The sequence below is a fragment of the Martes martes genome (assembly GCF_963455335.1).
Source record: "Martes martes genome assembly, chromosome: 14".
Taxonomy (NCBI): Eukaryota; Metazoa; Chordata; class Mammalia; order Carnivora; family Mustelidae; genus Martes; species Martes martes.
This window is the reverse complement of record NC_137902.1, coordinates 32,060,893-32,081,379: the sequence shown is the minus strand read 5'-3', so window position 1 is coordinate 32,081,379 and position 20,487 is coordinate 32,060,893. Positions and strand designations below refer to the sequence as shown.

The 20,487-nt window shown below is 51.8% G+C and overlaps 2 protein-coding genes across 4 annotated transcripts in view; both read right to left on the bottom strand.

Annotated features, from left to right (window-relative positions):
- SORBS1 (sorbin and SH3 domain containing 1) overlaps positions 1–20,487 on the bottom strand; it is a 224,987-nt gene that overhangs the window by 91,253 nt on the left and 113,247 nt on the right. For 2 of the 3 annotated variants that reach the window (XM_080822788.1, XM_080822789.1), the window contains exons 4-5: positions 15,794–15,922; positions 5,742–5,854 (exon numbers count right to left, since the gene is read on the bottom strand). In XM_080822788.1, coding sequence (XP_080678914.1) covers positions 5,742–5,854; positions 15,794–15,922 — 242 coding nt within the window. Of the gene's footprint in view, positions 1–5,741; positions 5,855–5,971; positions 5,999–15,793; positions 15,923–17,942; positions 18,039–20,487 lie in introns of all 3 variants that reach the window. The other variant, XM_080822787.1, reaches the window with a different exon arrangement.
- On the bottom strand, positions 2–4,188 carry LOC308355453 (uncharacterized protein; the record flags this gene model as incomplete). Its single annotated transcript, XM_080823683.1, has 2 exons — positions 2–682; positions 4,156–4,188. 2 exons carry the CDS (start codon positions 4,186–4,188, stop codon positions 2–4), a joined length of 714 nt encoding a protein of 237 aa, XP_080679809.1.

The following is a 20,487-nucleotide window of genomic DNA, read 5'->3' as shown; positions in this document are numbered from 1 at the left end:
CCTAGTTCCTTGCCTTGGCTGGATAACACGGCTGCAAAAGGTAAGGTTCTTTTCTCTTCCGGTGTTCGGGAGCAGAGGAAAGCTTGGGGCCTAGCACAGGTGGTCTCGCCGCGTCCGGGAACGGAGGCCGAGCACCCTTAGCGGCATCTTTACGGGTGTCAAAGAATTGCTGGGGAGGGTCAGGAGGAGCAGAGGGTGGCCTTCCCGTGCCGGCTGTGCGGGGGACAATGCTGGGAGCCAGTGCGAGAGCGCCTGCAGCTTCCAAGGGTGTGCCCGTGGCTGGGTCATGTGCAACGTGAGAGGCGCTTTCCGCAGCCACCCGGCAGATGTTCTTGGATAAACACGGTACATATAAGCTGCTGACCTTTTTATTCCCATTTGCCTTGTGACGTGGGTTAGAGCTCACATTCTCCCTATAAACTGTTCTTGTGGCCACACGGCGGTGCCGGGGTTGGGAGGAAGCACCGGGGACTGTGGGACCTGGAAGCGAGGGCCCGGGACGCTGCACACCTTCAGGGCCGGGCTGGGGTCGTGAGGGCCTCTGCTGGCTGGGGGTGCTGGGGGGCACATAAGGCTTTGGTGAGCTCAGGTAGAGGGAGTCCTTGGGGGTACTGTGGCCGGTGGGACGCTGCCATGCAAAGCAGTCTTCTTTAGGGAGAGGAGGCCGAGGGGGAGAGAGAACCTTTAGCGTTATTTTCAAGAGATAGTATCAAAATGGGAGAAAAAACAAAGAGGAGGGAAATGGAAAGAAGGACGACCATTAGAAACAACAGCATAACATGATCTGAAGAAAAACAAGTCTTGACATGTCTTTAAGCCAATCCCGGACTCCTTGAGGTCCCGACACGTCTCCTCTGGGTGAAGCCAAGGGCTGAATCACACTCACCTGGAGAGGCCAGCCTGACCCGCTCACATCTCAGCCCCGGAGAGGCCACGTGCTAAGTCAGTTTGACAGCAATCCTTGGTGACCTGCACCCTTTGTTAGCCCTCCTGACTGATGGGTGCCCAAGGACACAATGCTGGGGCAGGGGGACCCAGAGCCCCCCCGTTTTCTCACACTCTTTTCCTCAAATATTTCTCTCTCCATGCCCTTCGTGCTCAAAGTTTAAGTTTACTGAAATGCTTGAATGTCTTTCATTCTCTTCCCTTGGGAAATAGAGAATTGGAAGAATCGTTCTTATTTGTGTTCGCAGGAGACAGATGTCTTAATTGAATCACTGAGATTTAGCACTCAATTCCATAAGCATAACAAATTGAAGCTCACCTAGTAAAGAAAACTAAGGACTTGGAATCTACATGTGCTCTTCTCTCAGAGGAAACAACTTGAAGGAACTAATTATTAGGAGGAAGACAGGCATGAGATTAAAAGCACGTAGTCTCCTGTTCTGAAGCATAGAGAACAAAGGGACCAGGCCACGAAGCACTTGATTTACCTACCAAATTGGACTGTGCCTGGTTCATCCAATCCTAGTCCCTTCCCCATTGCCATCCAGACCACCGCCAAGCACAGACAATCCCACAGTGGGGTGACCAGCCTCACACTCCCGGTTCAAGCCCAAAGCTCTGGTTCCAGGCTGAGAGCTAAGAGGCTGTAGGCCACATCTCATTCCCTCTCCCACCCCACAGCTCCCAGCTCCTCCCTGGGTCCCAGTGGGGCAGAGGAAACAGGGTAAATCTCCAGAACGATCCTCATTTCAATGAGAACCATCTGTCAGCCAGTGGCTCGACTGGAAATGAGACCATAAAATGAGAAGTTTCTTTTCCTAGTGGAGAAGTTTCTTTTCCTAGTGCTACGGATTAAATGTGCATGTCCCCCAAAGTTCATATATCGAACCCCTGGCCCCAAGATGGTGTCTGGAGGTGGAGCCTGTAGGGGATAATTAGGGTGTGATGGGGTTATGAAAGTGGGGCCCAACGATGTGATTAGTGTCCTTATAAAAAGAGAGACCAGGGCTCCCTCTTTCCACCAGGTGAGGACACAGTGAGAAGGTGGCTGTCCACATGCCTGGAAGAGTGCCCTACTAGGAACCTTGATTTTGGACTTCCCAGCCTCCAGAACTCTGAGAAATAAATGTCTGTTGGTAAAGACATCTGTTTATGGTATCTGGTTATAGCAGCCTAAGCTAAGGCACCTAGATGTTTCTCACTGGTTCCTGTCTTGAAAGATAGCCCAGTGCTAGAGGAAAACCAGAACGTCCTCTCAACGGCACGGGTGAGGTGTATTAAGAGCTTGGCCACTACCCAGTGGATGGGTTATAACCAAAAACTGGGAGAGTGCCAGGGTGTGGGTCTGTTTGGGGGTTGTTTACTTTATTCTATTTTTTTTGTGGAGTGCAGATAGATAGGTGAGAAATCAAGGTTTTTGAGTGTGGATTCGATTATCAGCCCTAGAGACAGTAAGCAACCTGTCCCATAACAAACTCAGTTTTCAAGCTACAAATAACCCAGATCGAGAAGAAATGATCTGGATGACCCAGGTTAACTCGATGCCTACCCTTTCCACAGGGGACCCATGTCGGTGCCGGCAGAACAAGGCTACACGCGCTTGCCGAAGACACAAAACCAACGGCCCCTCTCCAGTAGGCAGCAGGGGTAAAACCTTCCAGCGGGGACTTCTGCGGTTTCCAGGAACTTAACACTGGAGGCCGGGGCATGTTTCAGACTGAAGGATGATCTCCAGAAACAAAACACTCAAAACTAGCAGCACGCAGCAAAGGGACTTCTGGGCTGAGCTGCTGAGGGTTGTCAGGGAGGTAAGCAAAAGACAATTCTGACTTTGGCTCAGATTTACTTTTACTTTGAGCTCGAGTGTCCCACATGTGATTCCTTCTTGTCCAAAGATAGAAATCGGTTTCAGGGAGTTTGTAACTTAATTTGGTTATAGCCCTATAAGGGCCTGGGGTTGCATCACGTCAGGCATAAGCCTTCCCAGGGCTTTGACCCCGTAGACAGGACGCCTCCCTAGAGTGTTGACAAGGCACTCAGAGCCAAAGGCCATCCTGTCCCAAAGTATGTCCCAAAGGGGGACAGGCACCATCATTTTATAAGGAACTACTTTCTGATCTACTGTAAACACTGTAGGTCTACATAGGCTGTTTCCACTCCTCCCTAACTGGTTCCTAATGCAATTCCATTTATCTTTGTAGAAGGTGGGGGCAGAGAAGAAATGGGGCTCCTTAAAGAATCAGGTATTCCTAGTTGATATAGTTCCAGAAACTACCAATCTCTGCCTTCACTGGAGACCCCCACGATGATGCCGTCAGAGAGCAGGAAGCCCTGGTTTCCCATTCCTGGAGGGGAGGAGAGCTGGGCAACAGGTCCAGGCCAGCAGGGGGAAAGGGAGCAGATGGGAGCACTGGGAGACAGGAATGCCCTCTGACCCCCGGGTCTCCTGGACCCCAGCTCATTCCTTAAAAGGAGACGGTAGGCCTGTGGGGCTCTGAGAATTGTCCTCATCTGAAGCTGAGCCAAGCCAGTCACCATCCCAGCTCAGCCGGTCCCGTCCAAGCCAGTGTCTACTTACAGCTCTGCCAATGGCTATCGGGACAAGAAGCCATGTTTATATTCAGAAAACAAATCCAAGAAATAATGTATTACCTAAAATTCTTGAAAGTTGGGGAGCCAATTTTACACTGAATATACAGAATAAAAACCTCTGTATTGGCAATTTGCCAGGCTCCCTTTAAAACACCCAGTATTTGCCTGGGTGGCTCAGTTGGTTAAGCAACTGCCTTCTGCTTGGGTCATGATCCTGGAGTACCAGGAATGAGTCCTGCATTGGGCTCCCAGGTCCATGGGGAGTCTACTTCTCCCTCTGACCTTCTCCCCTCTCATACTCTCTCTCTCTTAAATTTAAAAAAAAAAAAAAAAAAAAACAGTAAAAAAATTTGGGGGGGGGATAGTGACAGACAAAAAAATACACTATCTGTTGGGGCGCCATTGAGCATCCAACTCTTGATTTCAGCTCAGGTTGTGATCTCAGGGTTGTGAGATCAAGCCCTGCATCAGGCTCCATGCTCAGTGGGGAGTCTGCTTGGGATTCTCTCCTTCTCCCTCTGCCCCTCCCCCCCCCAAATAAATTAAAAAAAAAAAAAAAAGAAAATACACTATCTATAGGTGATACTACAGGAGGTTCGCCCTTATGATAAGGCTCACCGTTACCAACTCCTTGAGGGCAATGGTTAACATCCTGATCTGAACACAATGAATGCTCAATAAAGCTGCAGTAAATAAATGTATTTAAGACAAATTTTTATTTACTTCACATGCTTTTAAAATTATCTCTTTAGAAGAGCTGTCTAAGAAGCTAAAAGGAACCAGTGAACAAGGCTTTGGGCTAAGTCACTGATCGGGAAGGAGGATGTGCTTCCAAATCTGCCTTGAATTAATTAGCACCATTTCCTAACCCGGGTAGGAGCCAACTGTATCCATTCCTGAGACTGCAGAGACAGGAGCCCGTCTGCCACGGACAGCACACTTACACACCATGGCAGGTCTCGGAAACGGAACAACTATGACAAGTCATTTACTGGATAGCTGTGTCCCATGAGCGCCTCAGGAGGCCAGGCATGCTGGCAGCTCTGGCCTGGCACGCACAGGGCTATGCCAAGGGGAGACAAGCATGGCAGGGGTGGAAGGCTTAGCAGGGCTGCTCAGAGACACCTCGAGGCCTAGAAAGACAGGGTCTGCAGAGAGGAAGGAAGACGTTACCTCTGACTCAGTTAGCATTACAGAAGTGGGTGCAATTCTATGCCCTCAGGAACAGGGGCCAGAGGACCACTGAGGAGCGGGGTGGGAACCAGGCTGGCATTTGGAACCCCCAGGCTCCTCGTGAGGTCTGGGAGCACCTTCGCAGGAGACAGGCCCAGGGGAGAGTGGGCCCCACAAGGAACACGTCCTGCATTTGTGTGAGCAGCACAGCTTGCTTTAAAAGAAAGTACTGCTCTGTTCCATGGGGCAGGTTGATAGGACACCATAAACAAACCACAAATCTTCCTGAATTTGGAAAGACGGTGTAACAATCCTATGTAAAACAAAAAACAAAAAACAAAAAACAAAAAACCAAACACTCTTCACATATCGCCTGAATTAAAACAGGGTCTATTCTATCATCGAAATGGCAGAGTAGCCACAGGGAGAGGAAGGAAGAAAGATCAGGGAAACAGCTTAGGGAAAGACTTGAGCAAAATTATCCCTTCTCCAAGCTGTCCAACCTCAGGGGGTTTTCCTCCGCAGGCTCACGTGAGGCGGAGGAGGCTGGGGCTTCTGTCTGCCCGCTCGGGGCTGGTCGTCGGGGCTGGCTGCAACTACGTGATCATCATCATCCGAAAGGCTCGAGTTGCTGGAACTCTTACAGGAAATTAATGGAATAAACCTAAGAGCGTACTCGTCTCTTGACTATCCTGTTCCAGAGTTTTTAACACACAGGCTCAGACCTTCTCTCCCTTTCTCAGGGCTAAACAGAGTCTCTCTTTCAGAACATCTCCATGTGCCTTTCAGACCTAGAAAACACTGGGCTTACATTTCCTGTCCTCTGGTACAGAGAGACCATCTTCATCGTATGCGTCTGTGACCCTTGACCCCCCCCCACTTTTCACTCACTCTGGTCCTCACGGAGCTTTTCCAGAGCTGCGACTCAGAACCCAGCCCATTCCTTAGCCGGGCAAACAGGAAGTCCCAAGCGTAGACTCAAGAACAGGTGCCACTCACCCGTCCCAACCCCCCCTTGGGCACATGCCTACCTGGGGCTTGTCGGAAGGAAGGCTGGGATGCACGCTTCTGTAGCCCTTGGCAGCAAGTGAGGAGGGCTGGGCGTTTCCATTGGCATCTGCATTGGAAGAAAGCCTCCACTCATCTGAGAGATAGGGGGGAAAAAGAAAGAAACCCCTCACTCAGAGGAATACTCCCCGCTCCCCTCTAATCAAAGTCCCGGGCCGAAGGTGGGGCAGAAAGAATGCAAGAGAAGTCCTACCTGCTGAGGGAGTCTCTGAGTCCAGAACTACGTGTGGTGCAGAAAGGAGGAAAACAAAGGGAAAAGGGGGCAAACAGAAATGGTTACACTTGCAGGAAACAAGCATGTACCGCAGAGAGAGAGGAAACGCCAGCACCCCGTTGCCAGACACAAAATGCCCTCAGTCATGACGGGCCTAATTACCATAGGAACCCACTCTAACCCATGATGTGCTCACAGGCGCTGACCTTTGAGAACACAAGGCTCACATTCACAGTAATGAAGAAACAATTGTTCCTTGACATTCTTATTTTACGGACAAAAAGGCAACAGAACTCTCTCCTGCCTGGTCGCTAGTAACTCCCATTCCCCTTCTCCAGTCCTGCTGTGGGCTCGGAATGACCTCTCCTCATTAGCAGGCTGGGCTCCTGGACACGGGTGAGGGAGATAAGCACTTTTTCGGTGGCGACTGGCGCTGGGCTAGGGGGGACAGCATGATTTAAGCCCAGAGGTATTCGCTGTGATAAGGACTTTTTTTTTTCCTCCCTGTCTGCTTTTCTTCTTTCCACTTAAATGAGCCACATAAACAATTTAAAATTGAATCACCCTGAGTTTTCATCATGCTACAAGTCACTCTTGTCTCCCTGTAGCCGGCTACCACCCCGCCATCCCAGCCAAGCCAGGCACATCTGAGAGCCCCCTCACACCAAGAGGCAGCAGAGCACGGGGGTTACCAGCTTGGCTGGGAAAGCAGCTGGACCTCAGCTCAAATCCTGGATGCACTGCCAATGGGCTCTGTGACCCTGAGCAAATTCCAAGCTTATTTTCCCATCTGAAAAGTGGGGCTAATGTTACGCTGGCTTCCTGAGTGTTACTCTAAGGATCAACGACAGAATGCATGAGAAATGCTTAGCATGGGGCCTGCCAGAGCTCAGTGTTTGCTATCATCTTCTGCATCATCTCGTGTCTATGCTCTCTCCTCCACCTAGCCCAGAGGTCAGCACACTCTTTCCAAAAAAGGCCAGACAGGGAGTATTTTCGGCACCGTGGGCCATGTGGTCTCAGTCGCAACTATTCAACCCTGCTGTCCTAGCACAAAAGCAGCCACAGATCATAGGTACATGAATGAGTGTGGCCGTGTTCTAAAGAATTTTTATTTATGGGCCCTGAATTCTGAATTTCATATAATTAACATAGGCATCTAATACCACTCCTCTTGTGATTTTCCTTTTATCCATTTTTTCCCAAGAACCATTCTTGGTTCACAGGCTGTACAAAGATAGGCATGGGCCAGATTTGGCCCACAGGCCGGTTTGCCAACTCCTGAACTAGCCCATCCCTTAACTTCCTTCTTTGTGCCCTACGTACTCTTACCTTCCAAGAGAGACGGACACAGCCGCTCTCACACCCCCAGCCCATCTCCATGGGGCTCCCTCAAGAGGTGGGCTTTCCAGGTGTCAGGCTGAGATTGATCAATGTCACGGACCACCAACCTAAGTGCCAGATGCTGTTAGTCACTTTTGTGCCTATTTCACATTTGATTTCGTCACCCAACAGGTCTGCAGGGGAGGTGATCCTTCTACTTCATGGATGAAGAAACAGAGGACAAGGCACTTGCCCCAAATCACACAGCCAGGAAACACAAAGTAATCAGTCTGGGTCTCCAGAATCCAGGGCAGCACTCTGCCCACCACTGTCAGCCAGCAACCCCACCATCAGCCACCGACGTTCCCGGGAAGTGCGGGGAGCCAAAGGTGGTGGAACAGGAGGCAAGGGCAGAGGTCAAGGTCTTGGGGGATCTGTATCCCGGTACAGCAGTCTGGCTGCATCAGAATCAGCAGAGTGCCCACTAGAACGGATTGTCCCACCCGCCAGCATTCCTCACTCCGTAGATGGGAGCTAAAGCCTGGGACTTGACATTTCTAACACGTTTACCCGGTGATGCTAAGGCTGCCGGTCCGTAGTCCACACTTTGAAAACCATAATAAGAGGAATACCCAAAGAACATCTGAGGTGCCTAGGTGGCTCAGTCATTAAGCGTCTGCCTTTGGCTCAGATCATGATCCCAGGGACCTGGGATCAAGCCCCGCATTTGGCTCCCACTTGGCGGGAAGCCTGCCTCTCCCTCTTCCGCTCCCCCTCTCTCACTGTCTCTGTCAAATAAATAAACAAAATCTTAAAAACAAACAAACACACACCATCCTTTTTCTAGAGAACTGTTTTCTGTTAACTTTTAACTACTCAAGTATCCATCCTTGCTTCCTTTCCCCTCTAAAACAGTTTTTACAGCACGTTTCTCGGTTGTGTTCCCCTTCAGCAGGCTGCTGCTCACATTTCTGCCACCCCCGTACGCACAATCCACAGGTTGTCTCCTCTTCCCAATCACACAGCTGGGGACTCTACAGGACTTGAGTTCCATGCACACTACTGCAACGTACTGGCTCCTGCGACTGAAGGCAGGCTGCCAACCACTGTACATTTCCTTTTTCTCATCTATGAAGTAAGATCTTTACTCCATGGACACCTTACACGCTTGCTGAAGATCCAGAGATCAGGCATGTGGAGGATCCTAAAAATGACCATTTTTAACACTCACTGTAGCATCCATCCAGATTCCTGGCCCAGGGATTGCCTTCCACATGGCAGGCCCTCAACCACTAGGTGACACAATGTGACAGTGGTCCCCACCCGCCTCATCCATCAACTTCTGCTCCCTCTTCCTTTCTAAGTTCTCTCTTGTCCACCTCTGTCAAGTCATTCCATCCAATGTGTTAGATCGACACACACACTGAACCTCAATGGTTCGGAGCGAGGGGTTACCCCGTGAAGGACGCGGGCGTTCTACGTGGATGGGGCGGCACACTCTTTCGCGTGCTCTTTGGTTTTTGGTTGGTTTGCTTCTATTCCGGTGGTGCCAAGAAACAGATGTCTGTCCCTCCACAGCACTAGTCGTGAAGGGACTGCCATTCTGGCATCACACGGCCCAGTCCAAGTCCTTGCTAACTGCCCGTCCTGCAGCGAAGGACAACTTTGCCTAGGAAAGGAGGGCCTCTCGGCTTCTTTTGAGTCATGAGGACCAAATGGGAATATGTGACGTGAAGCAAGTGCTTTAGTCAACTTGGACTCCAAAGCGTAAGGAAAAAAAGGTTCCCCACACAGAGAAGTAAGTCAGAGCTGTTGACAGCTGCTATTCAATAAATAGCTTTGAGAACATAATATCCTTGGGATCAACCCTCTTTTTCATCTTATTCTGAGTCATTAAAACTGTTCCCCTCTCCCTGCCCCAGAAAAGGCAGTTCCCAGGACCTCTCTCGGCATTCCTCTTCCTTACCAAAGGAGGCCTGAATTCCCAACATCTTCATCCTATTACCTCGTCTTCTGAACCTTCCAGGTGGGCAGCGGCTCACAGCCATTTGGACCTGAGTGCCGCAGGTGAGACCTGATATACATAATCGTCAATTGTTAACTCTTGGTTGAGGAGGCTGTCAAAAATGCTTCTCTCACAAAGTGTTACCTCAGCGCTCCTGGAAGGGGAGGAGGGCCTAGGAAAGTTGGATTCTAGATAGGTTTTGCAGCCCTGAAGAGACCCAGCCTTTCCAGGACAAGTATAATTTCTTTTCTCTTATCTTTTCCTCTATCTCTTCTTTACACATAACCTTTCGTGGCCTGTGGCCACAGCCTCCTGATAGGTTCTTTCATCTCATTCTGTGCTAATTTCATTTTGATCAGCTTTAAAGTTGTGCTGCTGATCAGTTCTTCTTGGGATCTTAGGACAACTTTCACGGAGTCAGATTTCACATGTTCCAGCAGAGTATCCAAGAATTAGAGGACGAGTTCAAAGTGGGCCTAATAGTGTTCCAATCTCATTTGTGTTTATTTCTTTTATTCCAGTTGTGTGATAAAGAACAACCTTACCCCGAAAGAGGTCTGACTTTGCTTTCTGATTTCTGGTAGTTAATCTCTAAACCGTTGGAATGTCATCGCAATGTGGTCTCTGTGCCCGATCAATAACGTGATTGGGGGGCGGGGGCTCTGAGCCATCAAGACCTCAGCCTCCTAATGGACTGGAGAGTGAGGATCAGCTATGGGAGCAGTGGATAAAAGTTCTGGACACAACAGCTCAGGAGAACTTCCTGGTTGACAATACTTGGAACATACTGTCATACCTCAGTGCTGGGAACTAACGCATCCTGACTCCCTAGGAGAGGTCAACAAAAGGCCCCATGTTGGGCTTCTTCTCTTGGCAGATACTAATCTATCCTCTCCCTGTAATAAACCACGACCATGAGTATAATAGCTTTCAATGAGTTCTTGGAGTCCTAGCAAATCATGAAACCCAAGGACAGTTTTGAGAATCGCTTCACCTAGTATTTGGTGTCAGAAGTGAGGGTGTTCCTTGTCTGAGGGGAGCATCTGCATCCTAGAGACTGACTGGGAAGCCCGGGCTTTGGGGAAAGGCACTAACCTCTGCCTCTGCTTCTAGACTTCCAGCCTCCTACCTCCGAGTCCTGGGCCCAAGCTGTGGCTGCCAGCCCAGCCGTTGCTCCTGCAGACCAGCTGCCCCCACAACCCATGTCCTTCTGTCCCTCTTTTTTTAAAAAAAGATTTTATTTATTTATTTGACAGGGATCACAAGTAGGCAGAGAGGCAGGCAGAGAGAGAGGAGGAAGCAGGCTCCCCGCTGAGCAGAGAGCCCGATGTGGGGCTCGATCCCAGGACCCTGGGATCATGAACTGAGCCAAAGGCAGAGGCTTAACCCACTGAGCCACCCAGGTGCCCCTCCTTCTGTCCTGTCCATTTCTCCTGCCTAATGGGGTTTTGTGGAACTTGGGAGTTTTCCATAAGCTGACCCTTCTACTAACAGAGCCCTTAAGAGACTCTTGATAGAAACCAAAGACCTTCCTTCAGCTCTGAGCAGGTTTTTCCCTTGATTCCAACCCAAAGGATTATGTACATTTCTAGTTTAGCCAAATTTGTGGATGGCTTCCCGCCCTTTCCCATTCTACATTCTTAGTCCTATTTAGCTTTATGTCTCAGAAATGGTGAAATGTACATCAGTCCAATAAAATATGAAATAAGAAACAAAAAAAGGGAAGTGAGGGTATCCTCAGGGCACCCGGGTGGCTCAGTTGGTTAAGCATGTGACTCTTGATTTCAGCTCAGGTCATGATCTCAGGGCTGTGAGATTGGGCCCCATGTTGGGCTCCACACTCAGCAAGGAGTCTGCTTGGGATTCTCTGTCATCCTCTCCCTCTGCCTTTCCCTCCCTCATAAATTTAAAAAAAAAAAAAAAATCTTAAAAAAAAAAAAGTGAGGGTGTTCTCTTACAGAGACTTTTCCTTCCAACTTCTTACTTTGGCCGTCATTCTTGCACCGGCATTCATAAGGAGGATTCTGAGTTACTGGGGGCAGAGAGAGTCTTTAACTGGTCCCATGTCAATTTTCTCGTAACTTTTTGCTACTGCCATTTCTAGAGCGCAAACCTGAGAGTCAAACCAGAGAAAACGTGCTGGTACAGTTCCAAAGCTAACAATGTGGTCAAGGACCAGGCAGGAAGGACTGAAGCAAACTGCACAGAATTAACACAAATGGAAGGGGTGAATGGGATTTTGGCTTGTGGGTCAGAACACAGGGATTGATGGTCTTCGGGCTATACTAGACAGGAAGCTCCACGTCACACCCAGCAGCACACTGGGCTCCCTGTCTCTTCTAGAATAACTAACACCTGACCTGGGGACATGTCACCTTGAACCAAAAGAGCCAATACCCACACCTGGCCAGGCAAATAATATCAAGAAGCAGGGATAAGGTAATGGGAGTCAGCACTAAGATTACTGCAGTTCTTTCCAGATGCTTCTGATCCAAAAAACCAAGGTCCACAGAGTTTAGGAGGCTGGTCAGGAAGCCGTGGCTGGGGATCCAGGGTTAAGCTACCACTTGAGGGCCAGAGTCTGGAGGATAGGTTTGAACTGGGCAAGTCCAAGGGCTCGTCCACGGGCTCCATCTCACTCCACCTCAGAAAAGACCTCCAACCTCCCAGCGTTCATCTGGATGCACGTGGTTCCCAAATCCACATCCCGAACTCCAAATTTCCAAATGTCTATTAGAAACTTCCTCCTAGAAGTCCTGCCCTTGCCCCAAAGCTCAGTATGGCAAACAATGGAATTCAACATCCCTTTCCCTCCCTTTGTAAGCCACTGTCTCCACGAACACCACAGCCACTCTCCGGGTCACACAGGGGAGGCAGCAGGGAGTCCCACCTCTCCGTGCTCCTGACACACACCACACGGGGTCCTGCCACTTCACTCTTCCAAACACACGTCCACCGTCGTCCCCGTTCCTCATTCCCACTGCGCTCACGGCCTCTAGCTGAAATTACGGGAAGGCTTTCCCAGGCCTCCAACGTGCACAACTGCCATCGGAGCTGCCATCAAAGAACACCTGCAGTGTGCCCGGCTGGGTGCTGAATCTTGGTGTGAAGGAGCTCACTGGACCCCAGCACCTCTACCGAGGCCCTTCCATGTCACAGATGAGGAAACTGAAGCTCGCCGAGGTTGAACGAGTTGCCCACATCACAAAGATGCTAAGTGGCGAAGCTGAGCCTTGACAGAGGGCTGTGTCCCTGTGAAACTAGACCGTGTCTCCCAGGACGAGGGAGGTGGAGCAAGGACAAGGAACAGGAGATGCATCTGAAATGGGGGTGTCAAGGGGTCACGTAAGCAAAGAAGGTGCTGGGCAGTAATACTAGCCTGGAGCTTCCAGTCTGGGCAACTGCTCAGCAACCTGTGGGCCTGCAGGGAGGGAAGGTGGCGGCGAAGCCAGGGAGCGAGGCATTGAGGAGGCAGACAGAGCAACTTAGGGACAGACGCTGGCCCCAGCGATAAGGGAGGGAGCTGGACGCTACCTGACATCAGCTGTCTGTGAGGGCACTGGGAGGAGGAAGCATGGAGGAGACACCTGCTTCCTCATATTTGGGCTCCGGGTCTGGGCTGGACGTGGCTGCCTGTCGAGGCGCATGGACTCCCAGGCTCTGGGACAAAACTGGAGACTGGGGCGGGGTGGGGGCAGGGTGAGGAAGCAAGTTGCCATCCAGAGGCTCAGGTGCAGGGAGCTGAGAGGGACGAGAGGAGGGCTGGGAGCCACACGGACACAGCCATTCAGGCGCCAGCAGGACGCCGGCCAGTGAGCAGTACGGTAAGAGGACAGGATCTCCAGCTGGAAGGTCCCGTCTCTAGGGCCCCATCCTTCTTCAAGTGACCTGTGGCGTTAACTCATTCCAGCCTCTCTGGTACTCTCCCTCTGCCCAAACCCAGCTGGTGCCTTCCACCCAGACTGCCCTGAGATGTAATCTTGAATCTGTCCCTGGTGAATGGGATTCTGTTTGTGTCAGGTTAATTCCCAAAGTGCCCAAGGTCCCAGAGCATGCTGGAACTCAAAACCATCTTGCCCGGGTCCTTCGTACTTTACCTCGGAAACCACGACAGTGGCCTAGCAGCCCACGCCTGACTCTTCTCTTGCAGTAAACAGACTTCTGTCCTCAACTGAAGCACCCAGAATTATGCTGCTTTTCCCTCTCTTTTCCCTATTTCTCACCACAGTTCCCACGGACTACTCCGTGCCCTGCACACAGATGATGCTAAATGAATGTCTGCCGACTTGGGAGTCAATGATCTCCACTTACCAGGAGGAAAATAATCTACAAAGATCGATTTACTGTAGAGGTACGTATGACTGATCGCTCTCCCTTAATTCTTCGGTGTATTCGCATTTTAACACAAGATATTCCTTCACCTAAACTAGCTGTCAGAATTCATAAGATCTAGAATTATTCGGAGGATAGAGAGCTTCCTAAAAGTGCTCAAGTCACCGTATGGTCCTGTAAATCCAACCCCACAGATTGCCGAGGAAGGCGACCCGTTAGCGCTGTGTGTTAATGCCACCCGACAACCAGGAGGGGGAGCTCCAGGACCCTCTCCTCCCACTTCGCCCTGCTAATTACCCCAGCGGAAGGGTCCTGCACTTGATTTAGGTCATTTTATTGAGCCATGGGCTGTAGGTACGGTCTTTTTCTTTCAATTATCCCTGAGGATTCCCTCTTCCCCAAACATCCTTGGGAGCTGGATCTTCCCAGGTAGGCCAGGAGAGGCTGGATGAAGCTAGTCTTAGGAAGAAATGCTTTATGCTTTCACTCCTCGGCCTCACCCTTCCAGGAGGCTAGAGTGGCAGACTGCAGGGGGGCAAAGGCCGATATGGGTTGAAGAACGTAGGGCCAAGAAGCGACTTTCAGCCTATAGTGCTGGAGGCCACTTGTGCCTTCCCTGAGACCAGGGAGAAAGCAGCTCTCCACAAGGCACAACATTATCAGAATGGGGCTCGCGCTCAAACCCTAGCCTGCCTTTGTCCTCAGGCATCTGCCTTGGCGCTAGTTCTAGGCGGCTGGAACAGGAAGTCAGTTTCCAAGATGCTGGCCACTGACCGGCCCCTTCCTTCAGATTTCCATCTCATCACAATGGGGGGGGGTGCTCCCCACTGCACCCAGGAGTCTGCGTGCCCCACCTCCTTTTATCTTCAGTCCCAAGGAAGTGGTCTTCACCCTCACTCCTTTTCTTCCTCCATTTCCTTTAAGATGGAAAGAAAACCCCCCTTCCCTCTAGCAATAGCTCTCAGATGTGATCCCTGGACCTGCAGCATCTCAGCATGACCGGGAATTTGTCAGAAATGCAAACTCTCAGACTACCTCAGACCTGTCAGTGGGAATAACCATAAATCCTAAAGCCCCAGCCTGGGGCCCAGCATCCTGGTCTTTCACTCCAGGTGATTCTGATGCAGCTCAGGTGTGAGAACCAGCGCCCTGTGGAGTGGATGGGGGAGGGGGCTGGGGCTGCCCACCCTCAGCTAGCTGTCCCTGGGAAACCTCAGTGTTTCTCAACTCCCAGAACACTTGGGGAGGTCTGGAAAACCCTCTCTAGAGAGGTCACAGTAAGCACAATCATAACCTACTAATAGCAGCTAACCTCTAATGGCTCATTCCATGCCACTAGGCAGGTGCAACACCTTCACACACTCCACACTCGCAGTAATGCTATGAGGCGGGTGCAATTATCAAGCCCTTTCTCAAGAGGATACCACTGGGGCTGGGACAGAGAATGTCCTGTCCACAGCTGAATGGCCACAGATACGAACACAGATCTACCGGGTTCCAAAGTCCCAGGTCTCAACGCCACCCTCTAGGCACCCCGAACGGTGGAGCCGGATGGGAGATGGTCTGCAAATGGGCTTCTTCGTCAGTCTCCCGGTGCTCCTAGGGTGCAGTGGCCTTGGAATGGCTCTTCTGATCCTGCTGCTTCAGCTGCCAGGCCGCCTCCCCAGGCCTGAGTCCTGCCCCTCCCCTCTTTCTGGGAGCCAGGTCAGTCAGGCACCTGCATTTCTCAAGCTCCCCTGGTTTCTCCCTGCCTCCACTGCCCCAGCCCTGCTTGGCCACTTACAGCCATCTCGGGATGGTCTCTGAGAAACCTAACCTCTAGCCCATCTCACCACTCCCCTCCCACACAGCCTCTGTCCTCAAGTATGTGGTCTGCAGGGCCACCAGGCTCTGTGATGAGGTTTCTCCTCATCTCCCTGGTCACCAGCTAACCAAGTGGGGCCCACTGCCTCGCCTCTGCCTGAAACAAGTGAGCGCGTGTTAGCTCAGGGCCCAGCCCAGACAGAACAAGCTGCTGACCGCTCCAGGGACCTCTGGGAGACTCGGAGACAGCTGGTGAATGCACACCCTCCCAAGCAGAAGCACGAGGGCCTCTCTCCCTCCCAACGGGACTCTGAACCCCTCCCCTAGGGGTCACACACCTGGCTTGCTCTCATGCTGCGGGGTTTCCTGAGGACTTGTGGGGCCGCTGCTCGGGATTTCCCTGTAGGAAGACGAGGCCCGGAGCGTCACCGCTCCCTTCCCCGTGCAGATTTTTGTAGGATCCATGTCTGAAAAGGAAAGATGCAAAAGAGAAACCTGAATCCATGGCTCTTGCAGGATTAAAGCAACAGTCAGTTAGCAACTCATGACAGCCAGGGAATGAGATGAACCTCTTTACAGCCACGCAAAGTCTTATGGTCAATGTGATGGTCAATGAGAATTAATTTGTGGTGGAGGAGAAAGACGAATCCCATTTCCGGAGGTTTACCACGCATCATGAGGTTCAGGGAGAATGGAGGCAACAATGAGTTCTGTGTAAGTTATAATTATCAGCTGAAAACATTTCAAAATGAAAGCAGGTTAATTCCTTTCATTAGACGAGGCTTAGGTTGGTGAGTAGACTTCTGACCAATTAGTAAGGAACAATTCAAGAAAGAGTTGATGAGAGATTTCTCGAGCTTCCAGACCATCCTTCTTATGAAAGAGCAAGCTGGAAACATCAGTTGTTCCGGGGAAGAATCAAGTTGTTCTGAGGAACAATCACCCTCCCTGCAGTTCTCCAGTGGAAAAAGGAAAAGAAAATCTTCTATCCACAAGGCAAGACCCTTAAAATGATGACGGGATATGCTGCCTGGAGTGAAAGATCATGGGCGAGAACCTCACATCCCAAACTTAATGAAGAAAATTCACACCAAAGAAAATTACAAGAAACGCCCAATTGTTCAGTGAACAGTGTTCACTGTGCCCCCCGCCGAGTCTTCCCTGGGCCCCGATCTCTCCTACAGTTCACAATGGCCTAAGAGCACCCTCAGGGGCATCTTTCCGAATTCCATTGAGAAGGACTTCAAAACAGGATTCCAAAGATCTGGACGCTCATCCTCTAGAAAAACCAGGGATGAGGAGTCAAGAAACTGACGTAGATCACACAGTTCTAGAAGGCACAGGTTTCCTTCCGTTCAGGTCAGCTGAACTGAATGCCACAGTTCAGTTTTTCAAATTGCTCAGAGCACAGCCTGGATCTCTGACCTAAAATTGTCAAGACTGGGATTATGGGGTAAGACTTCAAGCGGGCGATGGGCAGGATGGAGGCGCAGACGTCCCCTCCTCCCCATTCCCACGCCAGGACAGCGAGAGGTACGGCCTCCTCTCTCCTCCTTTCCAGTCCAGCAGCCTCTCCAGCAACTCGCACGGAACGACCACTGGTGTTAGAGAACACATCTGCCCCATCAGCACCTCTTCCCATCGAATGCAAAGCACAACAAGACAACGTACGGCAGGGCAGCCGGTGACTTGATGGGCATGTGACTTGTCCAACCCTACCAAGAGGACAAGTGACCAATATCACAAAAGCACTGGGAAAACGGATTCATGGTCCTTTCAGAAGGGAGGAGCTGCAAAATGACAGATCCAGCCTGTCCCAGGCTCCTGGAGGCACAGCCAGATTGTCCCAAGGCCAGAGCATGCCACTGGGGCAAAGCACCGCCGGGGCCTCACTTGTGCCATTCCACACAGAATGAAGCCGTGTTTCCAAGCCGGCACCTGACCAGCACCCTAGGTCGGAGAGCAATGGCAGGAAGGGGCTGCAGGTGAACTCGGGGGCTGGGAAGCACAGCGGAGCGTCTAGGATTGGCGTCTAAAGCACCTGCTTCAAGTTCAGCCCAACTCAGAGGCTCCCTGTGTAGGCACATTAATTCTCGGGGAGACTGAAGTTTTCAATAAAGTACTGGGAGCTGAAAGCCCCCAGGGAGAGCCAGGTACCACATGCACCTCCACATATCACATACCCCATGTACCAGAGCCCCGTGCCTCTGGACTGACCCTTCTCCGAAAGAGAGGACGGGCAAGGCATCTGCCAGTACTTCTCCAGACTCGCTGGCTCCCAGGAGAAAAACAAACACACACACACACACACACACACACACACACACACACACACACACGAAACCAGCTAAGGATGTGAGAGGGAAGAGCTCCTAAACATGCAAGAGTTAAGACTCGAAGTCTTTGTTAGAAGGAAAGGAAGGAAAACCATGCATGATCTGCTAATAATTAAAAAAAGAAAAAAGAAACCAACCCAAGGAGAGATACCTGGAGGGAATACCAGGCCTGAAGAGCTTTTCACTGTCTTCACGGGAATTATTTTAACAGCAGAAACAGAGCGCACACGTAAAGGGTCGGCAGTTGCTGAAAACACAAGAGGGTAAATGGTGCATCCAGAAAGGACATTTGGGAAACACTCAGGCAGCTGAGGAACTGGGCAGGGACAACAGGAGGAAGTCGCCCACACGAGAACAATGGGAAGAGCAGGAGATGTGGTCGCCTCAAACAGCCTGCCTTCTCTCTCCGGAGTCCCCGCCAAGATGGCAGAACCCCTCCGCCGTGCCCCCCGTCCCCCTGTCCCCCGTACACAGTTGGTCAATGCTTGTCTGCACCTCCTGCCACACCAGAACGTGCCAAGTCTCCGGACAAAGAGGTTTCCAGACACGCCGATGGCCTGGCACACGGCGGAAGGGGAGAGCACTCAGGGTCCGAGGGGCCCCTGGGAGAATGCCAGGGTGTCTGTGCTGGCGGCAGGGCTGTGAGAAGAAGAGCTCCGGCTTGGGCCCCTGATGAGCACAGGAGGGAAGGGAACACGCTGGTGAGCTGCCTCCCCGCCATCACAACTTCTGCGGTCCTTCCTGTGCCTGTTCTGACCACCATGGGCCCCTGTCCCTGAGCAAATCAGAACCTCCATCTGTTGGGCAGCAGAGGGTCTTGCTTAAACCCAGGCTGTCCCGGACAGGAGGCTGCCAGGCGTCCAGCACACACTCAAGACTCTGGGCAGCACCCACGTCCACAGCCCGGGATGCTGACCCCCAGGCGGGCCATCAGAGAGCTAGCAGAACAGCCCAGGACGTGGCCGGGGCAGCTGTCCTCATGTGCTGGGCTCCCCCGCTTCTCCCTCTGAAGTCTTCCCCAGGCCCCCCCCGCCTCCCCAGATCCTGGAGCCTCAGAGGTGGCACATCGCCAAACTCTCCTTCGTACCACCTGCGGGGAAGTCTCCCCTCCCCCCACCTCTCCAGTGGGAGCAAGCAGAGATGGAGCTCAGGCCCTACGGTCCCAGGGTCACCCCACCGAGCCCACTCAGACATCTTCTGGCCCTATATCTACGTAATAACTGGGGGATAAGGGCTCCTGGGGAATCAAGACTGTCACTGGTGCATCAGTATCATGCTGGTGCGCCAGTCAGGGGACAGGAGGGGAGGCAGTCCCCTCAGCCACAGAGCACTCACCTTCCAGTCCCTCACGCTGCTGCCTCATAAGGCAGTCACACAGCACATGGCCACTGATAACTAAGTTGACAGTAACAAGCATGCTGCACATACGGAGATACAAACACCCTTGCGCGGCGAGCCCACCGTCTGCTCCTATGACCACGCGGGAGACTGGCTGGTGGGAGACTCCTGCTACCTCTCTCAGAGGAAGAAGCAAGAGGCTCGGTGCTACTCAGAGTCATCCAGCTCCTCGGGGAAGAGGCTGGAGCTCAGCTGTCCTGGCCCGTGGCTCAGTGACTTCCCCAGGCCACCACGACGACCTTCAGGTGACATGTGCTGCCTCCTTTCCACATGAGGGCTGCGTCTTACTGAGTGGAGAGTGGACGCCATGCCCACCTGCCGCCCTCTCCCACAGCCCTTGAGTCTGCTCCGGGGAGGAACTCACAGGGACGGGGCTGACGGCCACACTGCCCTTCAACATCCCCTCAGTGTCACTTAGCCAAGATTGCCCAAGGCCCTGAGGATGCGTCCCACACCAGGAGTGGAGAAAGGGGGTCGGGGAGGGAAGCAAGCAAGCAAGGAGCACAGAGCAGCAGCTGGACACCTCCTGCCACAGAGGAACCGACCCCCAAATACCCGGGCCCCCATCCCCCAGCTCCTGCTGGGCTCCGTACCTTCCCTTCCCGGCTGCCCCCCCGACTTTACGCTTGGCCCTGTCTCAAGAGGAATACTTGGCTGAACCAGATGTAAGTTACAAACAAAGGCCAAACAGGTCACGTTCTGAAATTACTCTGTGAGAGACGGTGCGTTCTGACCTGACTGCCCAATGACAGGACCTTTGCCCCCTCTCTTTGAGACCATAAAATTTAGAAGCCTGAGCAAGGACAGAATCAGTAAAACCCAGAATCTGAAGCAGGAATAAAACATCACAAAACATCTCATTCCCTCATTTTCTAGCTAAAGGGACGCACATGCATAAAGACAGTGGACCTCCCGAGATGTCCATCCGTGAGCAAAACCAGGACATGAGCCCATACCTCATCACTCGGCCCAGGCCGCCCTGCAGAAGTGACATGGGAGCCCTGGAGGCTGGCTACTTGGGCAGCCGTGTTGAGAGGCTGAGGAGGAGAGAGCACAAGGCACATGGCGCCTCAACGATCATCTCACCCGTCACTCACTTCCCACTTAAATCTTTTGTCCTAAAATTTTTAAAAACTGAAAACCGAGGACACACATGAAACTAATGCCACAGAAGTAACTGATTTCAGCAATCAGAGGTTCTTGCCTCCAGGTCAAGGCTGGGATCGGGTCACTATTTACAGCCACTGAAGATAAAATGCCAGGTAAGGGAGACTCCCGGCTGATAAAGGCCATTTGCA